At 55.1% G+C, this 21,236-nt stretch overlaps 1 protein-coding gene across 3 annotated transcripts in view; it reads right to left on the reverse strand.

Moving 5' to 3' along the window:
* The window catches only part of LOC140419348 (5'-nucleotidase-like), a 198,712-nt gene that overhangs the window by 88,856 nt on the left and 88,620 nt on the right, over nt 1-21,236 (reverse strand). For all 3 annotated transcript variants that reach the window (XM_072503236.1, XM_072503232.1, XM_072503223.1), the window contains exon 6: nt 17,567-17,675. In XM_072503236.1, coding sequence (XP_072359337.1) covers nt 17,567-17,675 — 109 coding nt within the window. The remainder of the gene's footprint in view (nt 1-17,566; nt 17,676-21,236) is intronic.

Genomic DNA, 21,236 nt, shown 5'->3' on the forward strand with positions numbered 1-21,236 from the left:
CCCTGGGTTGGATTCTCTGTTTCCCCCTGCGCTGAATTCTCTGTTTCCCCTGGGCTGGATTCTCTGTTTCCCCCTGGGCTGGATTCACTGCCTCCCCCTGGGCTGGATTCTCTGTTTCCCCCCGGGCTGGATTCTCTGTTTCCCCCTGGGCCGGATTCTCTGTTTCCCCCTGGGCCGGATTCTCTGTCTCCCCCTGGGCTGGATTCTCTGTTTCTCCCTGGGCTGGATTCTCTGTTTCCCCCTGGGCTGGATTCTCTGTTTCCCCCTGGGCTGGATTCTCTGCCTCCCCCTGGGCTGGATTCTCTGTTTCCCCCTGGGCTGGATTCTCTGTTTCCCCCTGGGCTGGATTCTCTGTTTCCCCCTTGGCTGGATTCTCTGTTTCCCCCTGGGCTGGATTCTCTGCCTCCCCCTGGGCCGGATTCTCTGCCTCCCACTGGGCCGGATTCTCTGTTTCCCCCTGGGTTGGATTCTCTGTTTCCCCCTGGGCTGAATTCTCTGTTTCCCCTGGGCTGGATTCTCTGTTTCCCCCTGGGCTGGATTCTCTGCCTCCCCCTGGGCTGGATTCTCTGTTTCCCCCTGGGCTGGATCCTCTGACCCCACCTGGGCTGGATTCTCTGTTTCCCCCTGGGCCGGATTCTCTGTTCCCCCTGGACCGGATTCTCTGTTTCCCCCTGGGCCGGATTCTCTGTTTCCCCCTGGGCCGGATTCTCTGCCTCCCCCTGGGCTGGATTCTCTGTTTCTCCCTGGGCTGGATTCTCTGTTTCCCCCTGGGCTGGATTCTCTGTTTCCCCCTGGGCTGGATTCTCTGCCTCCCCCTGGGCTAGATTCTCTGATTCCCCCTGGGCCGGATTCTCTGCCTCCCCCTGGGCCGGATTCTCTGTTTCCCCCTGGGCTGGATTCTCTGTTTCCCCTGGGCTGGATTCTCTGTCTCCCCCTGGGCTGGATTCTCTGTTTCCCCTGGGCTGGATTCTCTGTCTCCCCCTGGGCTGGATTCTCTGTTCCCCTGGGCCGGATTCTCTGTCTCCCACTGGGCCGGATTCTCTGTTTCCCCCTGGGCTGGATTCTCTGCTTCCCCCTGGGCTGGATTCTCTGCTTCCCCCTGGGCTGGATTCTCTGTTTCCCCCTGGGCCGGATTCTCTGTTTCTCCCTGGGCTGGAGTCTCTACCTCCCCCTGGGCTGGATTCTCTGTTTCCCCCTGGGCTGGATTCTCTGTTTCCCCCTGAGCTGGATTCTCTGTTTCCCCCTGGGCTGGATTCTCTGTTTCCCCCTTGGCCGGATTCTCTGTTTCCCCCTGGGCTGGATTCTCTGCCTCCCCCTGGGCCGGATTCTCTGTTTCCCCCTGGGTTGGATTCTCTGCCTCCCCCTGGGCTGGATTCTCTGTTTCCCCCTGGGCTGGATTCTCTGTTTCCCCCTGGGCTGGATTCTCTGTTTCCCCCTGGGCTGGATTCTCTGTTTCCCCCTGGGCTGGATTCTCTGCCTCCCCCTGGGCTGGATTCTCTGTTTCCCCCTGGGCCGGATTCTCTGCCTCCCCCTGGGCCGGATTCTCTGTTTCCCCCTGGGTTGGATTCTCTGTTTACCCCTGGGCTGGATTCTCTGTTTACCCCTGGGCTGGATTCTCTGTCTCCCCCTGGGCCGGATTCTCTGCCTCCACCTGGGCTGGATACTCTGCCTCCCCCTGGGCCGGATTATCTGCCTCCCTCTGGGCCGGATTCTCTGTTTCCCCCTGGGCTGGATTCTCTGTTTCCCCTGGGCTGGATTCTCTGCCTCCCCCTGGGCTGGATTCTCTGTCTCCCCCTGGTTCGGATTCTCTCTCTCCCCCTGGGCTGGATTCTTTGCCTCCCCCTGGGCTGGATTCTCTGTTTCCCCCTGGGCTGGATACTCTGCCTCCCCCTGGGCCGGATTATCTGACTCCCTCTGGGCCGGATTCTCTGTTTCCCCCTGGGCTGGATTTACTGTTTCCCCAGGGCTGGATTCTCTGTTTCCCCTGGGCTGGATTCTCTGTTTCCCCATGGGCTGGATTCTCTGCCTCCCCCTGGGCTGGATTCTCTGCCTCCCCCTGGGCTGGATTCTCTGTTTCCCCCTGGGCTGGATTTTCTGTTTCCCCCTGGGCCGGATTCTCTGTTTCCCCCTGGGCCGGATTCTCTGTTTCCCCCTGGGCCGGATTCTCTGTTTCCCCCTGGGCCGGATTCTCTGTTTCCCCCTGGGCTGGATTCTCTGTTTCCCCCTGGGCTGGATTCTCTGTTTCCCCCTGAGCTGGAGTTTCTGTTTCCCCCTGGGCTGGATTCTCTGTTTCCCCCTTGGCTGGATTCCCTGTTTCCCCCTGGGCCGGATTCTCTGTCTCCCACTGGGCCGGATTCTCTGTTTCCCCCTGGGCTGGATTCTCTGCCTCGCCCTGGGCTGGATTCTCTGTTTCCCCCTGGGCTGGATTCTCTGTTTCCCCCTGGGCTGGATTCTCTGTTTCCCCCTGGGCTGGATTCTCTGCCTCCCCCTGGGCCGGATTCCCTGTTTCCCACTGGGCCGGATTCTCTGCCTCCCTCTGGGCCGGATTCTCTGTTTCCCCCTGGGTTGGATTCTCTGTTTCCCCCTGGGCTGAATTCTCTGTTTCCCCTGGGCTGGATTCTCTGTTTCCCCCTGGGCTGGATTCACTGCCTCCCCCTGGGCTGGATTCTCTGTTTCCCCCCGGGCTGGATTCTCTGTTTCCCCCTGGGCCGGATTCTCTGTTTCCACCTGGGCCGGATTCTCTGTTTCCCCCTGGGCCGGATTCTCTGTTTCCCCCTGGGCCGGATTCTCTGTCTCCCCCTGGGCTGGATTCTCTGTTTCTCCCTGGGCTGGATTCTCTGTTTCCCCCTGGGCTGGATTCTCTGTTTCCCCCTGGGCTGGATTCTCTGTCTCCCCCTGGGCTGGATTCTCTGTTTCTCCCTGCGCTGGATTCTCTGTTTCCCCCTGGGCTGGATTCTCTGTTTCCCCCTGGGCTGGATTCTCTGTTTCCCCCTGGGCTGGATTCTCTGCCTCCCCCTGGGCTGGATTCTCTGTTTCCCCCTTGGCTGGATTCTCTGTTTCCCCCTGGGCTGGATTCTCTGCCTCCCCCTGGGCCGGATTCTCTGCCTCCCCCTGGGCCGGATTCTCTGTTTCCCCCTGGGTTGGATTCTCTGTTTCCCCCTGGGCTGAATTCTCTGTTTCCCCTGGGCTGGATTCTCTGTTTCCCCCTGGGCTAGATTCTCTGCCTCCCCCTGGGCTGGATTCTCTGTTTCCCCCTGGGCCGGATTCTCTGTTCCCCCTGGGCCGGATTCTCTGTTTCCCCCTGGGCCGGATTCTCTGTTTCCCCCTGGGCCGGATTCTCTGCCTCCCCCTGGGCTGGATTCTCTGTTTCTCCCTGGGCTGGATTCTCTGTTTCCCCCTGGGCTGGATTCTCTGTTTCCCCCTGGGCTGGATTCTCTGCCTCCCCCTGGGCTAGATTCTCTGATTCCCCCTGGGCCGGATTCTCTGCCTCCCCCTGGGCCGGATTCTCTGTTTCCCCCTGGGCTGGATTCTCTGTTTCCCCTGGGCTGGATTCTCTGTCTCCCCCTGGGCTGGATTCTCTGTTTCCCCTGGGCTGGATTCTCTGTCTCCCCCTGGGCTGGATTCTCTGTTCCCCTGGGCCGGATTCTCTGTCTCCCACTGGGCCGGATTCTCTGTTTCCCCCTGGGCTGGATTCTCTGCTTCCCCCTGGGCTGGATTCTCTGCTTCCCCCTGGGCTGGATTCTCTGTTTCCCCCTGGGCCGGATTCTCTGTTTCTCCCTGGGCTGGAGTCTCTGCCTCCCCCTGGGCTGGATTCTCTGTTTCCCCCTGGGCTGGATTCTCTGTTTCCCCCTGAGCTGGATTCTCTGTTTCCCCCTGGGCTGGATTCTCTGTTTCCCCCTTGGCCGGATTCTCTGTTTCCCCCTGGGCTGGATTCTCTGCCTCCCCCTGGGCCGGATTCTCTGTTTCCCCCTGGGTTGGATTCTCTGCCTCCCCCTGGGCTGGATTCTCTGTTTCCCCCTGGGCTGGATTCTCTGTTTCCCCCTGGGCTGGATTCTCTGTTTCCCCCTGGGCTGGATTCTCTGCCTCCCCCTGGGCTGGATTCTCTGTTTCCCCCTGGGCCGGATTCTCTGCCTCCCCCTGGGCCGGATTCTCTGTTTCCCCCTGGGTTGGATTCTCTGTTTCCCCCTGGGCTGGATTCTCTGTTTCCCCCTGGGCCGGATTCTCTGTTTCCCCCTGGGCTGGATTCTCTGTTTGCCCCTAGGCTGGATTCTCCGTTTCCCCCTGGGCTGGATTCTCTGTTTCCCCCTGGGCTGGATTCTCTGTTTCCCCCTGGGCTGGATTCTCTGTTTCCCCCTGGGCTGGATTCTCTGTTTCCCCCTGGGCTGGATTCTCTGCCTCCCCCTGGGCTGGATTCTCTGTTTCCCCCTGGGCCGGATTCTCTCCCTCCCCCTGGGCCGTATTCTCTGTTTCCCCCTGGGCAGGATTCTCTGTTTCCCCTGGGCTGGATTCTCTGTCTCCCCCTGGGCTGGATTCTCTGTTCCCCCTGGGCCGGATTCTCTGTCTCCCCCTGGGCCGGATTCTTTGTTTCCCCCTGGGCTGGATTCTCTGCCTCCCCCTGGGTTGGATTCTCTGTTTCCCCCTGGGCTGGATTCTCTGTTTCACCCTGGGCTGGATTCTCTGCCTCCCCCTGGGCTGGATTCTCTGTTCCCCTGGGCCGGATTCTCTGTCTCCCACTGGGCCGGATTCTCTGTTTCCCCCTGGCCTGGATTCTCTGTTTCCCCCTGGGCTGGATTCTCTGTTTCCCCCTGGGCTGGATTCTCTGTTTCCCCCAGTGCTGGTTTCTCTGCTTCCCCCTGGGCTGGATTCTCTGCTTCCCCCTGGGCTGGATTCTCTGCTTCCCCCTGGGCCGGATTCTCTGCTTCCCCCTGGGCTGGATTCTCTGTTTCCCCCTGGGCTGGATTCTCTGTTTCCCCTTGGGCTGGATTCTCTGCTTCCCCCTGGGCTGGATTCTCTGTTTCCCCCTGGGCTGGATTCTCTGACTCCCCCGGGCCGGATTCTCTGTTTCCCACTGGGCCGGATTCTCTGTTTCCCCCTGGGCCGGATTCTTTGCCTCCCCCTGGGCTGGATTCTCTGTTTCCCCCTGGGCTGGATTCTCTGTTTCCCCCTGGGCTGGATTCTCTGTTTCCCCCTGGGCTGGATTCTCTGTTTCTCCCTGGGCTGGATTCTCTGCCTCCCCCTGGGCTGGATTCTCTGTTTCCCCCTGGGCTGGATTCTCTGTTTCTCCCTGGGCTGGATTCTCTGTTTCCCCCTGGGCTGGATTCTCTGTTTCCCCCTGGGCTGGATTCTCTGTATCCCCCTGGGCTGGATTCTCTGTTTCCCCCTGAGCTGGATTCTCTGTTTCCCCTTGGGCTGGATTCTCTGTTTCCCCCTTGGCCGGATTCTCTGTTTCCCCCTGGCTGGATTCTCTGCCTCCCCCTGGGCCGGATTCTCTGTTTCCCCCTGGGTTGGATTCTCTGCCTCCCCCTGGGCTGGATTCTCTGTTTCCCCCTGGGCTGGATTCTCTGTTTCCCCCTGGGCTGGATTCTCTGTTTCCCCCTGGGCCGGATTCTCTGCCTCCCCCTGGGCCGTATTCTCTGTTTCCCCCTGGGCTGGATTCTCTGTTTCCCCTGGGCTGGATTCTCTGTCTCCCCCTGGGCTGGATTCTCTGTTCCCCCTGGGCCGGATTCTCTGTCTCCCCCTGGGCCGGATTCTTTGTTTCCCCCTGGGCTGGATTCTCTGCCTCCCCCTGGGTTGGATTCTCTGTTTCTCCCTGGGCTGGATTCTCTGTTTCACCCTGGGCTGGATTCTCTGCTTCCCCCTGGGCTGGTTTCTCTGCTTCCCCCTGGGCTGGATTCTCTGTTCCCCCTGGGCCGGATTCTCTGTCTCCCCCTGGGCCGGATTCTTTGTTTCCCCCTGGGCTGGATTCTCTGCCTCCCCCTGGGTTGGATTCTCTGTTTCCCCCTGGGCTGGATTCTCTGTTTCACCCTGGGCTGGATTCTCTGCTTCCCCCTGGGCTGGATTCTCTGTTTCCCCCTGGGCTGGATTCTCTGCTTCCCCCTGGGCTGGTTTCTCTGCTTCCCCCTGGGCTGGATTCTCTGTCTCCAGGTGGGCCGGATTCTCTGTTCCCCCTGGGCTGGATTCTCTGCCTCCCCCTGGGCCGGATTCTCTGTCTCCCCCTGGGCCGGATTCTCTGCCTCCCCCTGGGCTGGATTCTCTGCCTCCCCCTGGGCCGGATTCTCTGTTTCCCCCTGGGCCGGATTCTCTGCCTCCCCCTGGGCCGGATTCTCTGTCTCCCCCTGGGCCGGATTCTCTGCCTCCCCCTGGGCCGGATTCTCTGCCTCCCCCTGGGCTGGATTCTGTGTTTCCCCTTGGGCCGGATTCTCTGTCTCCCCTTGGGCTGGATTCTCTGCTCCCCCTGGGCCGGATTCTCTGTCTCCCCCTGGGCCGGATTCTCTGTTTCCCCCTGGGCTGGATTCTCTGCCTCCCCCTGGGCTGGATTCTCTGTTTCCCCCTGGGCTGGATTCTCTGCTCCCCCTGGGCTGGATTCTCTGTTTCCCCCTGGGCCGGATTCTCTGCTCCCCCTGGGCTGGATTCTCTGTTTCCCCCTCGGCTGGATTCTCTGTTTCCCCCTGGGCTGGATTCTCTGTTTCCCCCTGGGCTGGATTCTCTGCTCCCCCTGGGCTGGATTCTCTGTTTCCCCCTTGGCCGGATTCTCTGTTTCCCCCTGGGCTGGATTCTCTGTTTCCCCCTGGGTTGGATTCTCTGCCTCCCCCTGGGCTGGATTCTCTGTTTCCCCCTGGGCTGGATTCTCTGTTTCCCCCTGGGCTGGATTCTCTGTTTCCCCCTGGGCTGGATTCTCTGTTTCCCCCTGGGTTGGATTCTCTGCCTCCCCCTGGGCTGGATTCTCTGTTTCCCCCTGGGCTGGATTCTCTGTTTCCCCCTGGGCTGGATTCTCTGTTTCCCCCTGGGCTGGATTCTCTGCCTCCCCCTGGGCTGGATTCTCTGTTTCCCCCTGGGCCGGATTCTCTGCCTCCCCCTGGGCCGTATTCTCTGTTTCCCCCTGGGCTGGATTCTCTGTTTCCCCTGGGCTGGATTCTCTGTCTCCCCCTGGGCTGGATTCTCTGTTCCCCCAGGGCCGGATTCTCTGTCTCCCCCTGGGCCGGATTCTTTGTTTCCCCCTGGGCTGGATTCTCTGTTTCCCCCTGGGTTGGATTCTCTGCCTCCCCCTGGGCTGGATTCTCTGTTTCCCCCTGGGCTGGATTCTCTGTTTCCCCCTGGGCTGGATTCTCTGTTTCCCCCTGGGCTGGATTCTCTGCCTCCCCCTGGGCTGGATTCTCTGTTTCCCCCTGGGCCGGATTCTCTGCCTCCCCCTGGGCCGTATTCTCTGTTTCCCCCTGGGCTGGATTCTCTGTTTCCCCTGGGCTGGATTCTCTGCCTCCCCCTGGGTTGGATTCTCTGTTTCCCCCTGGGCTGGATTCTCTGCTTCCCCCTGGGCTGGATTCTCTGCTTCCCCCTGGGCTGGATTCTCTGCTTCCCCCTGGGCTGGATTCTGTGCTTCCCCTGGGCTGGATTCTCTGCTTCCCCCTGGGCTGGTTTCTCTGCTTCCCCCTGGGCTGGATTCTCTGCCTCCCCCTGGGCTGGATTCTCTGTTTCCCCCTGGGCTGGATTCTCTGTTTCCCCCTGGGCTGGATTCTCTGCTTCCCCCTGGGCTGGTTTCTCTGCTTCCCCCTGGGCTGGATTCTCTGCTTCCCCCTGGGCTGGATTCTCTGTCTCCCGCTGGGCCGGATTCTCTGTTCCCCCTGGGCTGGATTCTCTGCCTCCCCCTGGGCCGGATTCTCTGTCTCCCCCTGGGCCGGATTCTCTGCCTCCCCCTGGGCTGGATTCTCTGCCTCCCCCTGGGCCGGATTCTCTGTTTCCCCCTGGGCCGGATTCTCTGCCTCCCCCTGGGCCGGATTCTCTGTCTCCCCCTGGGCCGGATTCTCTGCCTCCCCCTGGGCTGGATTCTGTGTTTCCCCTTGGGCCGGATTCTCTGTCTCCCCTTGGGCTGGATTCTCTGTTTCCCCCTGGGCTGGATTCTCTGTTTCCCCCTGGGCTGGATTCTCTGCTCCCCCTGGGCTGGATTCTCTGTTTCCCCCTGGGCTGGATTCTCTGTTTCCCCCTGGGCTGGATTCTCTGCTCCCCCTGGGCTGGATTCTCTGTTTCCCCCTGGGCTGGATTCTCTGTTTCCCCCTGGGCTGGATTCTCTGCTCCCCCTGGGCCGGATTCTCTGTTTCCCCCTGGGCTGGATTCTCTGTTTCCCCCTGGGCTGGATTCTGCAATTCTGGGGCTATGTCCCCACGCCGGCGTGGGAATGGTAGCGTTTTATGCCAGTGAAAATAGCGCAAAACGACCACCGATTCCTCAATTTGCTGGGGGCTAGCAGGAAGGCAGCGTAAAGCACCCGGCTCGAGCTGCCGTTACGGCCCGGAAAATTTGCCGGGTGCGTGGCCGCTCATGCGCACAGCGGTGGCCTGCAGTGGCTGCGCCGTGCAACATGGCGGCAGCCGCTCGCGGACCATGGCTGCGAAATAGTGCCCCCATTCGGCTGGATCGCCCCGGTCCATCGCCGCACAGTGCCCCAGCCCCGAATAAAGTCCCCCCTGCCCGCGGATCGGCCCTCCCCCGACTGTGGCGGCGCTGGACTGAGTCTGCAGCCGCCACGTCGAGTTCCCGGCGGGTGAGACCATGAGAGACCCACGCCGTCGGGAACTCAGTCAGTCAGGGTCGGAGCATCGGGGGGTGGGCCTCAGGCAATGGCCTGAGGCTCTCGATACGTGGCGCAGTGTACTCCGAGAGTACGCTGCTTTGGAGGGGGCGGAGACTCACAAAAGCGCCGCCGCCCCCGATTTCGGCATTGGCGACCGGAGAATCCTGCCCCCTGCGTTTCTCCGCAGCGTGCCATCACTGGGACTCGGTAACTCCATTCCCGCCTGGCCAATGGGACATCCCATTATACCAACCCCACTCTGCTGGGAAACCCATGGATGGGGATGTGCTGCCTGCGGAACGCAGAATCCTGCTGGCACATAATTCACCTCACTGTAAAGAATTTCTCCCAACCTCTCTCCTCATCACTAAGAATTCTAAATCGTAAATTTCTTATCATTGAACCTTCAAACAGGGAAAATCGACTTTACAATTATTCGATTTCCTGCTCCAATGAGAAGAGTCCCAGTTCCAGGGTATCTGTTGAGTTCACATTATATACTCCCTTTGACACAAAATATCTTTTCTACAATGAGGCTCCCTAACTTGTAACTCGAGATACACAAACTGTGGCCTAACCTGCACTTTATACAAATTTAGTAGTTCTCCTGACAGCACTCATTGCTTAGACACAGCTAATGGTACCCTCTCTTCACACACAATGGCTCTAACTCCTCCTGCATGATGATGCTCACCCCTCGCGCACAGTGACACTCATCCCTCGTGCACGATTACACGGAACCCCGCCGCACGATGGTGCTGACTCCTCCTGCATGATCATGATCACCTCTCATGCACGATGATGAAAATAATAATAGTAATCTTTATTTTTGTCACAAGTAGCTTACGTTAACACTGCAATGAAGTTTCTGTGAAAAGCCCCTAGTCGCCACATTCCGGCGCCTGTTCGGGTACACAGAGGGAGAATTCAGAGTGTCCAATCCACCTAACAGCATGTATTTCGGGACTTGTGGGAGGAAACCGGAGCACCCGGAGGAAACCCACGCAGACACGGGGAGGATGTGCAGACTCCGCACAGACAGTGACCCAAGTCGGGAATCGAACCTGGAACCCTGGAGCTGTGAAGGAACAGTACTAACCACTATGCTACTGTGTCACTCATCACCCAAGCCTCACGATGATGATAACTCCGGCCGCACGATAATTATCATCCCTGCCTCATGATGATTATCAACCCTGCCTCATGATGATGATCACCCCTGCCTCACGATGATGATCATCCCTGCCTCACGATGATGATCACCACTGCCTCACGATGATGATCATCCCTGCCTCACGATGATGATCACCACTGCCTCACGATGATGATCATCCCTACCTCACGATGATGATCACCACTACCTCACGATGATTATCACCACTGCCTCACGATCATGATCACCACTGCCTCACGATCATGATCACCACTGCCTCACGATGATGATCACCACTGCCTCACGATGATTATCACCCCTGCCTCACGATGATCACCACTGCCTCACGATGATGATCACCCCTGCCTCACGATGACGATCACCCCTGCCTCACGATGATGATCACCACTGCCTCACGATGATGATCACCCCGCCTCACGATGATGATCACCACTGTCTCACGATGATTATCACCCCAGCCTCATGATGATGATCACCACTGCCTCACGATGGTGATCACACATGCCTCACGATGATGATCACCCCTGCCTCATGATGATGATCACCCCTGCCTCACGATGATGATCAACACTGCCTCACGATGATGATCACCACTGCCTCACGATGATGATCATCCCTGCCTCACGATGACGATCACCCCTGCCTCACGATGATGATCACCACTGCCTCACGATGATGATCACCCCGCCTCACGATGATGATCACCACTGCCTCACGATGATTATCACCCCAGCCTCATGATGATGATCACCACTGCCTCACGATGGTGATCACACATGCCTCACGATGATGATCACCCCTGCCTCATGATGATGATCACCCCTGCCTCACGATGATGATCAACACTGCCTCACGATGATGATCACCACTGCCTCACGATGATGATCATCCCTGCCTCACGATGACGATCACCCCTGCCTCACGATGATGATCACCACTGCCTCACGATGATGATCACCACTGCCTCACGATGATGATCACCCCTGCCTCACGATGATGATCACCACTACCTCACGATGATTATCACACCTGCCTCACGATGATGATCACCACTGCCTCACGATGATGATCACCACTGCCTCACGATGATGATCACCACTGCCTCACAATGATTATCACCACTGCCTCACGATGATTATCACCGCAGCCTCACGATGATGATCACACATGCCTCACGATGATTATCACCCCTGCCTCACGATGATGATCACCACTGCCTCACGATGGTGATCACATATGCCTCATGATGATTATCACCCCTGCCGCACGATGATGATCACCACTGCCTCACGATGATTATCACCACTGCCTCATGATGATTATCACCCCTGCCTCACGATGATGATCACCACTGCCTCACGATGGTGATCACACATGCCTCACGATGATTATCACCCCTGCCTCACGATGATGATCACCACTGCCTCACGATGATGATCACCACTGCCTCACGATGATTATCACCCCTGCCTCACGATGATGATCACCACTGCCGCACGATGATGATCACCACTACCTCACGATGATTATCACCCCTGCCTCACGATGATTATCACCCATGCCTCACGATGATGATCACCACTGCCTCACGATGATGATCACCACTGCCTCACGATGATTATCACCCCTGCCTCACGATGATGATCACCACTGCCTCACGATGATTATCACCCCGCCTCATGATGATGATCACCCCTGCCTCACGATGATGATCACCACTGCCTCACGATGATGATCACCCCTACCTCACGATGATGATCACCACTGCCTCATGATGATGATCACCACTGCCTCACGATGATGATCACCCCTTCCTCATGATGATCAGTCCTGTCTCACGATGGTGATCACACCTGCCTCATGATGATGATCAGCACTGCCGTACGATGATAATCATTCCTGCCTCATGATGATGATCACCACTGCCTCACGATGATTATCACCCCTGCCTCACGATGATGATCACACGTGTCTCATGATGGTGATAACACCTGTCTCACGATGATGATCACCACTGCCTCACGATGATGATCACCACTGCCTCACGATGATTATCACCCCAGCCTCACGATGATGATCACCCCTGCCTCACCATGATGATTACCACTGCCTCACGATGATGATCACCACTGCCTCACGATGATTATCACCCCTGCCTCACGATGATTATCACCCCTGCCTCACGATGATGATCACCACTGCCTCACGATGATGATCACCACTGCCTCACGATGATTATCACCCCTGCTCATGATGATTATCACCCCTGCCTCACGATGATGATCACCACTGCCTCACGATGATGATCACCACTGCCTCACAATGATTATCACCCCTGCCTCACGATGATGATCACTACTGCCTCACGACGATTATCACCCCTGCCTCATGATGATGATCACCCCTGCCTCACGATGATGATCACCACTGCCTCACAATGATGATCACCCCTGCCTCATGATGATTATCACCCCTGCCTCATGATGATGATCACCCCGCCTCACGATGATGATCACCACTGCCTCACGATGATTATCACCGCAGCCTCATGATGATGATCACCACTGCCTCACGATGGTGATCACTCATGCCTCACGATGATTATCACCCCTGCCTCACGATGGTGATCACACATGCCTCACGATGATTATCACCGCAGCCTCATGATGATGATCACCACTGCCTCACGATGGTGATCACACATGCCTCATGATGATGATCACCACTGCCTCACGATGGTGATCACACATGCCTCACGATGATTATCACCCCTGCCTCACGATGATCACCACTGCCTCACGATGATGAATACCCCTGCCTCACGATGATTATCACCCCTGCCTCACGATGATGATCACCCCTGCCTCACGATGGTGATCACACCTGCCTCACGATGATGATCACCACTGCCTCATGTTGAAGATCACCATTGCCTCACGATGGTGATCACACATGCCTCACGATGATTATCACCCCTGCCTCACGATGATGATCACCACTGCCTCACGTTGATGATCACCATTGCCTCACGATGGTGAGCACACTAGCCTCACGATGATTATCACCCCTGCCTCACGATGATGATCACCACTGCCTCACGATGATGATCACCCCTGCCTCATGATGATTATCACCCCTGCCTCACGATGATGATCACCACTGCCTCACGATGGTGATCACACATGCCTCACGATGATTATCACCCCTGCCGCACGATGATGATCACCACTGCCTCACGATGATTATCACCACTGCCTCATGATGATTATCACCCCTGCCTCACCATGATGATCACCACTGCCTCACGATGATGATCACACATACCTCACGATGATTATCACCCCTGCCTCACGATGATGATCACCACTGCCTCACGATGATTATCACCCCTGCCTCACGATGATGATCACCACTGCCTCACGATGATGATCACCACTGCCTCACGATGATTATCACCCCTGCCTCACAATGATGATCACCACTGCCTCACAATGATGATCACCACTGTCTCACGATGATTATCACCCCTGCCTCACGATGATGATCACCCCTGCCTCACGATGATGATCACCACTGCCGCACGATGATGATCCCCACTACCTCACGATGATTATCACCCCTGCCTCACGATGATTATCACCCCTGCCTCACGATGATGATCACCACTGCCTTACGATGATGATCACCACTGCCTCACGATGATTATCACCCCTGCCTCATGATGATGATCACCCCTGCCTCACGATGATGATCACCACTGCCTTACGATGATGATCACCACTGCCTCACGATGATTATCACCCCTGCCTCATGATGATGATCACCCCTGCCTCACGATGATGATCACCACTGCCTCACGATGATGATCACCACTGCCTCACAATGATTATCACCCCTGCCTCACAATGATGATCACCACTGCCTCACGATGATGATCACCCCTGCCTCATGATGATGATCACCCCTGCCTCACGATGATGATCACCACTGCCTCACAATGATGATCACCCCTGCCTCATGATGATTCTCACCCCTGCCTCATGATGATGATCACCCCTGCCTCACGATGATGATCACCACTGCCTCACGATGATGATCACCACTGCCTCACAATGATTATCACTCCTGCCTCACGATGATGATCACCCCTGCCTCACGATGATTATCACCCCTGCCTCACGATGATGATCATACCTGTCTCACGATGGTGATCACACCTGTCTCACGATGGTGATCACTCTTGCCTCACAATGATTATCATCTGATATGGCACCGGACCAGACCCCAATTTATTTTAGGAAAGTGGACACAGCACCAACTATTTTCCGATCTGTAAACTGTGAGGAAAGGATACTTGGCTCCAAGAATGATTCCACTGAGTACTCGGGATCTTTTATATTCAAACAAACTTTATTAATGACACAGGATTAATCCCAGTTACATCCAAGGAATAAACAGCGTTTCAATTAATAGTTAAACACCTCTAAAAATAAAGACAGGTCTTTGAACTTACTTCACCATCTACTTCTAAAATGTCAATTCAACAGAATCTCCACACCCAGCTCAAATGCCACTTATTAATACCATTAACATTCATTGGCTTATAGTTTATTGACAAAGTCCCTGGGAGAGAAGCTTTCAGAAGTCAGTCTGAGAAATACATTTCCTTTCCTCAGTATACAGAGAAAATCTCTAAAAATGAAACTAAAAACAGCAGACTCAGGGCGGGGCTGCAATCGAAACTAAGGACAGAGCCAGCCCCTCCATGAGTGACATCACACCCTGCCTAGCTATTAACCCCTTAATCACAGCTTTCGCAGACGTACAGGATGTGATTTCATTAAACAATTTCTAAGGGCCTGATTCTCCAGAAAAATTTCCAAGTATGGTACTGAGCAGGAATTGCCGCGAGCTTTCCGATGCTCAGCTGGCGTGACCGGCAACGCTATTCGACATTGAGTGGTCCACTTAACGAGACCCCATGGGCTTCTCGCTGAAAGTGACTGGTTCGCTAGCATCACGCTCCCCAGCTCCCCCCCCCCCCCCCCTGCTAAGAGGGTCGAGCAGCACTTAAGCAGCATTTGCTCAGCCAACCGCAGCCAGCTCGCAATAATAGCACCCAGGAGTCGGCCCCACGATTTGGGGATGCAGATCTGGGGAGACTTTTGGACGCAGTGGAGGCCAAGAGGGATGCCCTAATCCCCTGAGGGTCCCGAAGGGTCAGTCACAGGGCAGCCAGTGCTGCCCGGAGTGCTCGGGAAGTGTGACCAGGACTGGCCTCCAGTGCCGGAAAAGATTCAATGACCTACACCGGGCATCATGAGTGAGTATACGTCAATGTCTCCCCACCCCCCTGCCCCCTGAGAATCTTCTGCTCCCATGTGAGCATTCACCCCCCCAACTCTATATGCAACCCCCAACCCTCCCTCCACCCCCCCTCCCTTTAACCCCCCCAAACCTTCCATCACACCCCACCCCTCCCACCACTATGAACCACGTGTGTGGCTAATGATGCCCCTCTGTGTCTCCTCAGGAAAAGTTCGCCCACAATCGGCGGGAGAGGCCCTATACTGGCGGAGGGGTACCGGACATAAGAATCCTCACCTCCTTCGAGGAGCAGGCCCTTGAGGTGACTGGGATGGCCAAGAACAGAGTGGTAACCAACGCAGCGGCTGGCGGACGCTGCAGAGGTGAGGAAATACCGGGAACCACCCAAAGGACCTGTCAAACATGGGTTGTTATTGCCTTACCGACTGACCCAGAACTCCCACTGACCACATGTCCATTCTCCCACAGGCCCTCCAGCCGATGGCACCGGCCCATCCTGGGTGGCCACCTCTCCTGCCTCCCAAGGGACCACCTTGGAGGAGAGCTCCAAGGATGAAACCATCGGGGCACAGTTGTCATCCCCACCCTCCACCAGCGCAGATACGTGCACCTTGGTGGAAATGTTAATGGTCAGGCTTCTGGGGCACAATCTGGTGATCACCACACAGCTGCTGATGTACATCAGGTGGAGGCAGAAAGCCCAGATGAGACAACAGTCGGAGGTCTGCTGAATCCCAGGACCCAGCTGTGCCCCAGCCAGATGCTGAGCCTGTGGAAGAGGTCACCCTGGAGCTGATGGAGATGTTAGGGTGTGGCCATGACATTCAGAGGGAGATGTCAGCGTTACTTCAGCAGGTCCATAGCCAATTGGAGGAGTCCCAGAGGCTACAGGTGCAGGAGATGTCGCTGGCAATGCGTGGCACCGAGGCCAACACTGCTAGGGTGGTGAACGCAGTGGAGAGCTCGGTGCTCTCCCATCCATGGGAATACACTTCGGTTGTGTGAAGTGCTCACTTAACCATGATTGCCAATTCCCTATTAGCGATAGCCTTCGGCTGCACGGCCAGAGGCTTTGGCAGTTGGTGGGGGCTCTCGGTGGTTGGTGGCGCAGATGGGCAGAGACAAGGGTCGCCCCCGGAACGGGTACACATGATCCAGGGGTTGGCAAGATGGTGCCGTGACCCCCCAAAGTCTGCCCACCATCTACAAGGCACAAGTCAGGAGTGTAATGGAATACTCTCCACTTGCCTGACTGAGTGCAGCTTCAACAAAACTCAAGACGCTCGACACCATCCAGGACAAAGCAGTCCGCTTGATTGCTCCCCTTCCACAAACATTCAAACCCTCCAGCACCGACGAACAGTGGCAGCCGTGTGTACTATCTACAAGATGCACTGCAGTAACTCACCAAGGTTCCTGAGACAACACCTTCTAAACCCACGACCATTACCATCTAGAAGGTCAAGAGCGGCAGATACCTGGAAACCCCACCACCTGGAGGTTCCCCTCTAAGTCACTCACCACCCTGACTTGGAAATATATCGCCGTTCCTTCACAGTTGCTGGGGCAACATCCTGGAACCCCCTCCCTAATAGCACAGTGGGTGTACCTACACTTCAAGAACTGCAGCGGTTCAAGAAGGCAACTGACCACCATCTTCTGAAGGACAGCGAGGGATGGCAATAAATGCTGGCCTAACCACATCCCATAAAATGAATTTTAAAAATGTAAGTTTTTGTAAGTTGTTGTATGTTGGGATCCAGTTACGTCATTGGCAGACAGGGGTACTAATTGCTTTGGGACATCCCATCTGTGTAAATTGTGTTTTGGGCCGGAAACGGGAGCGGAAAATCTCCCCCAGTTCCAGACTGTGGGTGGGATTTACCGACTACCCCACCACGTGCCTACCCGTCCCACCGTTGTCAACGGGATTTCCTGGTGACAGCATCCCCCGTCGACGGGAAACCAGTGCTCTGACGTGGGACCGGAATTTCCCGCTGACGTGAACAACCAGTAAATCCAGCCCTGTATAATTCTTTCGCCGTTGCTACAAATGCCTCCAAGAGACGCTCTTCTTCTTTCTAAATGCTCAACCACTTAATAAAGCTCCTGAATATTATTGTATTAGACAAAACATTCTTTTATGTTTTCAATTAACTAATTTGCTGAATTTGGCCTATTTCCAGTTGAGGCAGGTTCTAATGAAAGCTTCAGCAGGCCCGTCACGGACAGAAAGGAGTACTCAAAGCATTTGTGAAAATAATAGCTGACCTACATACCATTGTCACTGAGCTCATCAATGGGCGCGCGGATCCCACCCCCTTGTGTCAAACAAATGGATACATGGGTCCAAGACTTGTCATCTGGTTTTCGGATATTTTCATTGATCTGCAATTATTACAAAGGTAGAGAAGAGGAGTGTAGGTTTTGTTAGCTCCGCTATCTGACACGCTGTACTTCTACAGGGCATTCAGTTTTATCCTTATGCTGATGTGTGCAGATTGTCACAGGTTAGTAGGAATCAACAAAGATAGTACTTTTTCTATAATGAAGGCTGGAATTCTCCATTTGGGACTGAATGGCGTGCGATTCACATTTCTGTTTGGGGCGCTATTCGGTAAACGAGTCAGGACATGCAAATGGGCTAGAACTCTGCCAGCGCAAATTGAAAGCAATTCCCAACTCAGTGGACATTGTGACCTCTGGAGCCGGAGTTAGAGCCAAAGAGACTGGCAGCTGGAGCTGTTTTTAAGCATTCCACTTAACACACACTCACTGCAGCCACCAAGATTTCTCAGAGAAGACCTACCCCCCGAGGTCAGGGATCTGAGGTGGGCCCACAGCTCCATGCCAGTGAGGAGCGGAAGGACACCCTTTTCCCCAGCATGGGCGGCAGACTCAAGCCTACCCTCCTGAACACTGCCTGGGAGGTGGTGGCAGAGGCAGTCAGTGCTGCGAGTTCACAAGGAGGAGACAGCTGGTGATATCACGATATCAGCGGGTGGGGATCACGAGTGAGGCCTCTCCCCTGAGGGCGGCAGAGAACCAGGGAGGCTCCATAGGCCATGGTGCAAGTGTCCTCTGGCTGGGGTGAACTCTGCTAATCCCCTGCTTCCTCTGCAGCAGGGTGCGCATCTGATTAATTGACGCAATGTCAATTAGAGGGGTGCAGTGCTCTGACTGTGAGATGTGGCAGGTCCGGGAGGCTTCCAGCGTCCCGGATGGCTTCATCTGCAGAAAGTGCACCCAACTGGAGCTCCTCACAGACTGCATGGTTCGGTTGGAGTGGCAGTTGGATGCACTTAGGAGCATGCAGGTGGCAGAAAGCGTCATAGATAGCAGTTATATAAATGTGGCCACACCCAAGGTGCAGGCAGAGAAATGGGTGACCACCAGAAAGGGCAGGCAGTCAGTGCAGGAATCCCCTGTGGTTGTCCCCCTCTCGAACAGGTATACCCCTTTGGATACTGTCAGGGGGAATAGCCTATCAGGGGAAAACAGCAGCAGGCTGAGCAGTGGCCCCACGGCTGGCTCTGATGTTCAGAAGAGAGGGTTAAAGCGCAGAAGAGCAATAGTCAGGGGCACAAATAGGCGCTTCTGTGGACGTGAAAGAGACTCCAGGATGGTATGTTGCCTCCCTGGTGCCAGGGTCCAGAATGTCTCCGAACGGGTAGAGGGCACCCTGAAGGGGGAGGGCAAACAGGCAGAGGTTGTTGTACATATTGGTACTAACGACATAGGCAGGAAGGGGCATGAGGTCCTGCAGCAGGAGTTCAGGGAGCTAGGCAGAAAGTTAAAAGACAGGACCTCGAGGGTTGTAATCTCGGGATTACTCCCTGTGCCACATGCCAGTGAGGCTAGAAATAGGAAGATAGAGCAGCTAAACACGTGGCTAAACAGCTGGTGTAAGAGGGAGGGTTTCAGTTATCTGGTCCACTGGGAGCTCTTCTGGGGCAGGTCTGACCTATATAAGAAGGACAGGTTGCATCTAAACTGGAGAGGCATAAATATCCTGGCCGTGAGGTTTGCTAGTGTCACACGGGAGGGTTTAAACTAGTATGGCAGGGGGGTGGGCACGGGAGCAATAGGTCAGAAGGTGAGAGCATTGAGGGAGAACTAGGGAATAGGGCCAGTATGGCTCTGAGGCAGAGCAGACAGGGTGAAGTTGCTGAACACAGCGGGTCTGGTGGCCTGAAGTGCATATGTTTTAATGCAAGAAGTATTACGTGTAAGGCAGATGAACTTAGAGCTTGGACTAGTACTTGGAACTATGATGTTGTTGCCATTACAGAGACCTGGTTGAGGGGAAGGGCAGGATTGGCAGCTAAACGTTCCAGGATTTAGATGTTTCAGGCGGGATAGAGGGGGATGTAAAAGGAGTGGCGGAATTGCGCTACTGGTTAGGGAGAATATCACAGCTGTACTACGGGAGGACACCTCAGAGGGCAGTGAGGCTATATGGGTAGAGATCAGGAATAAGAAGGGTGCAGTCACAATGTTGGGGGTTTACTACAGGCCTCCCAACAGCCAGCGGGAGATAAAGGAGACAGATTTTGGAAAAGAGTAAAAACAACAGGGTTGTTGTGATGGGAGACTTCAACTTCCCCAATATTGACTGGGACTCACTTAGTGCCAGGGTCTTAGACGGAGCAGAGTTTGTAAGGAGCATCCAGGAGGGCTTCTTAAAACAATATGTAGACAGTCCAACTAGGGAAGGGGCTGTACTGGACCTGGTATTGGGGAATGAGCCCGGCCAGGTGGTAGACGTTTCAGTAGGGGAGCATTTCGGGAACAGGGGCCACAATTCAGTGAGTTTTAAAGTGCTGGTGGACAAGGATAAGAGTGGTCCTAGGGTGAATGTGCTAAATTGGGGGAAGGCTAATTATAACAATATTAGGCGGGAACTGAAGAACCTAGATTGGGGGCGGATGTTTGAGGGTAAATCAACATCTGACATGTGGGAGGCTTTCAAATGTCAGTTGAAAGGAATTCAGGACCGGCATGTTCCTGTGAGGAAGAAGGATAAATAGGGCAATTTTCGGGAACCTTAGATAACGAGAGATATTGTAGGCCTCGTCAAAAAGAAAAAGGAGGCATTTGTCAGTGCTAAAAGGCTGGGAACAGACGAAGCCTGTGTGGAATATAAGGAAAGTAGGAAGGAACTTAAGCAAGGAGTCAGGAGGGCTAGAAGGGGTCACGAAAATCATTGGCAAATAGGGTTAAGGAAAATCCCAAGGCTTTTTACACGTACATAAAAAGCAAGAGGGTAGCCAGGGAAAGGGTTGGCCCACTGAAGGATAGGCAAGGGAATCTATGTGTGGAGCCAGAGCAAATGGGCGAGGTACTAAATGAATACTTTGCATCAGTATTCACCAAAGAGAAGAAATTGGTAGATGTTGACACTGGTGAAGGGTGTGTAGATAGCCTGGGTCACATTGAGATCCAAAAAGACGAGGTGTTGGGTGTCTTAAAAAATATTAAGGTAGATAAGTCCCCAGGGCCTGATAGGATCTACTCCAGAATACTGAAGGAGGCTGGAGAGGAAATTGCTGAGGCCTTGACAGAAATCTTTGGATCCTCACTGTCTTCAGGGGATGTCCCGGGGGACTGGAGAATAGCCAATGTTGTTCCTCTGTTTAAAAAGGGTAGCAAGGATAATCCCGGGAACTACAGGCCAGTGAGCCTTCCTTCAGTGGTAGGGAAATTACTGGAGAGAATTCTTCGAGACAGGATCTACTCCCATTTGGAAGCAAATGGACGTATTAGTGAGAGGCAGCACGGTTTTGTGAAGGGAAGGTCGTGTCTCACTAACTTGAAAGAGTTTTTTGAGGAGGTCACTAAGATGATTGATGCAGGTACGGCAGTGGATGTTGTCTATATGGACTTCAGTAAGGCCTTTGACAAGGTCCCTCATGGTAGACTAGTACAAAAGGTGAAGTCACATGAGAT

Source organism: Scyliorhinus torazame, chromosome 1, assembly GCF_047496885.1.
Source record: "Scyliorhinus torazame isolate Kashiwa2021f chromosome 1, sScyTor2.1, whole genome shotgun sequence".
Classification (NCBI taxonomy): domain Eukaryota; kingdom Metazoa; phylum Chordata; class Chondrichthyes; order Carcharhiniformes; family Scyliorhinidae; genus Scyliorhinus; species Scyliorhinus torazame.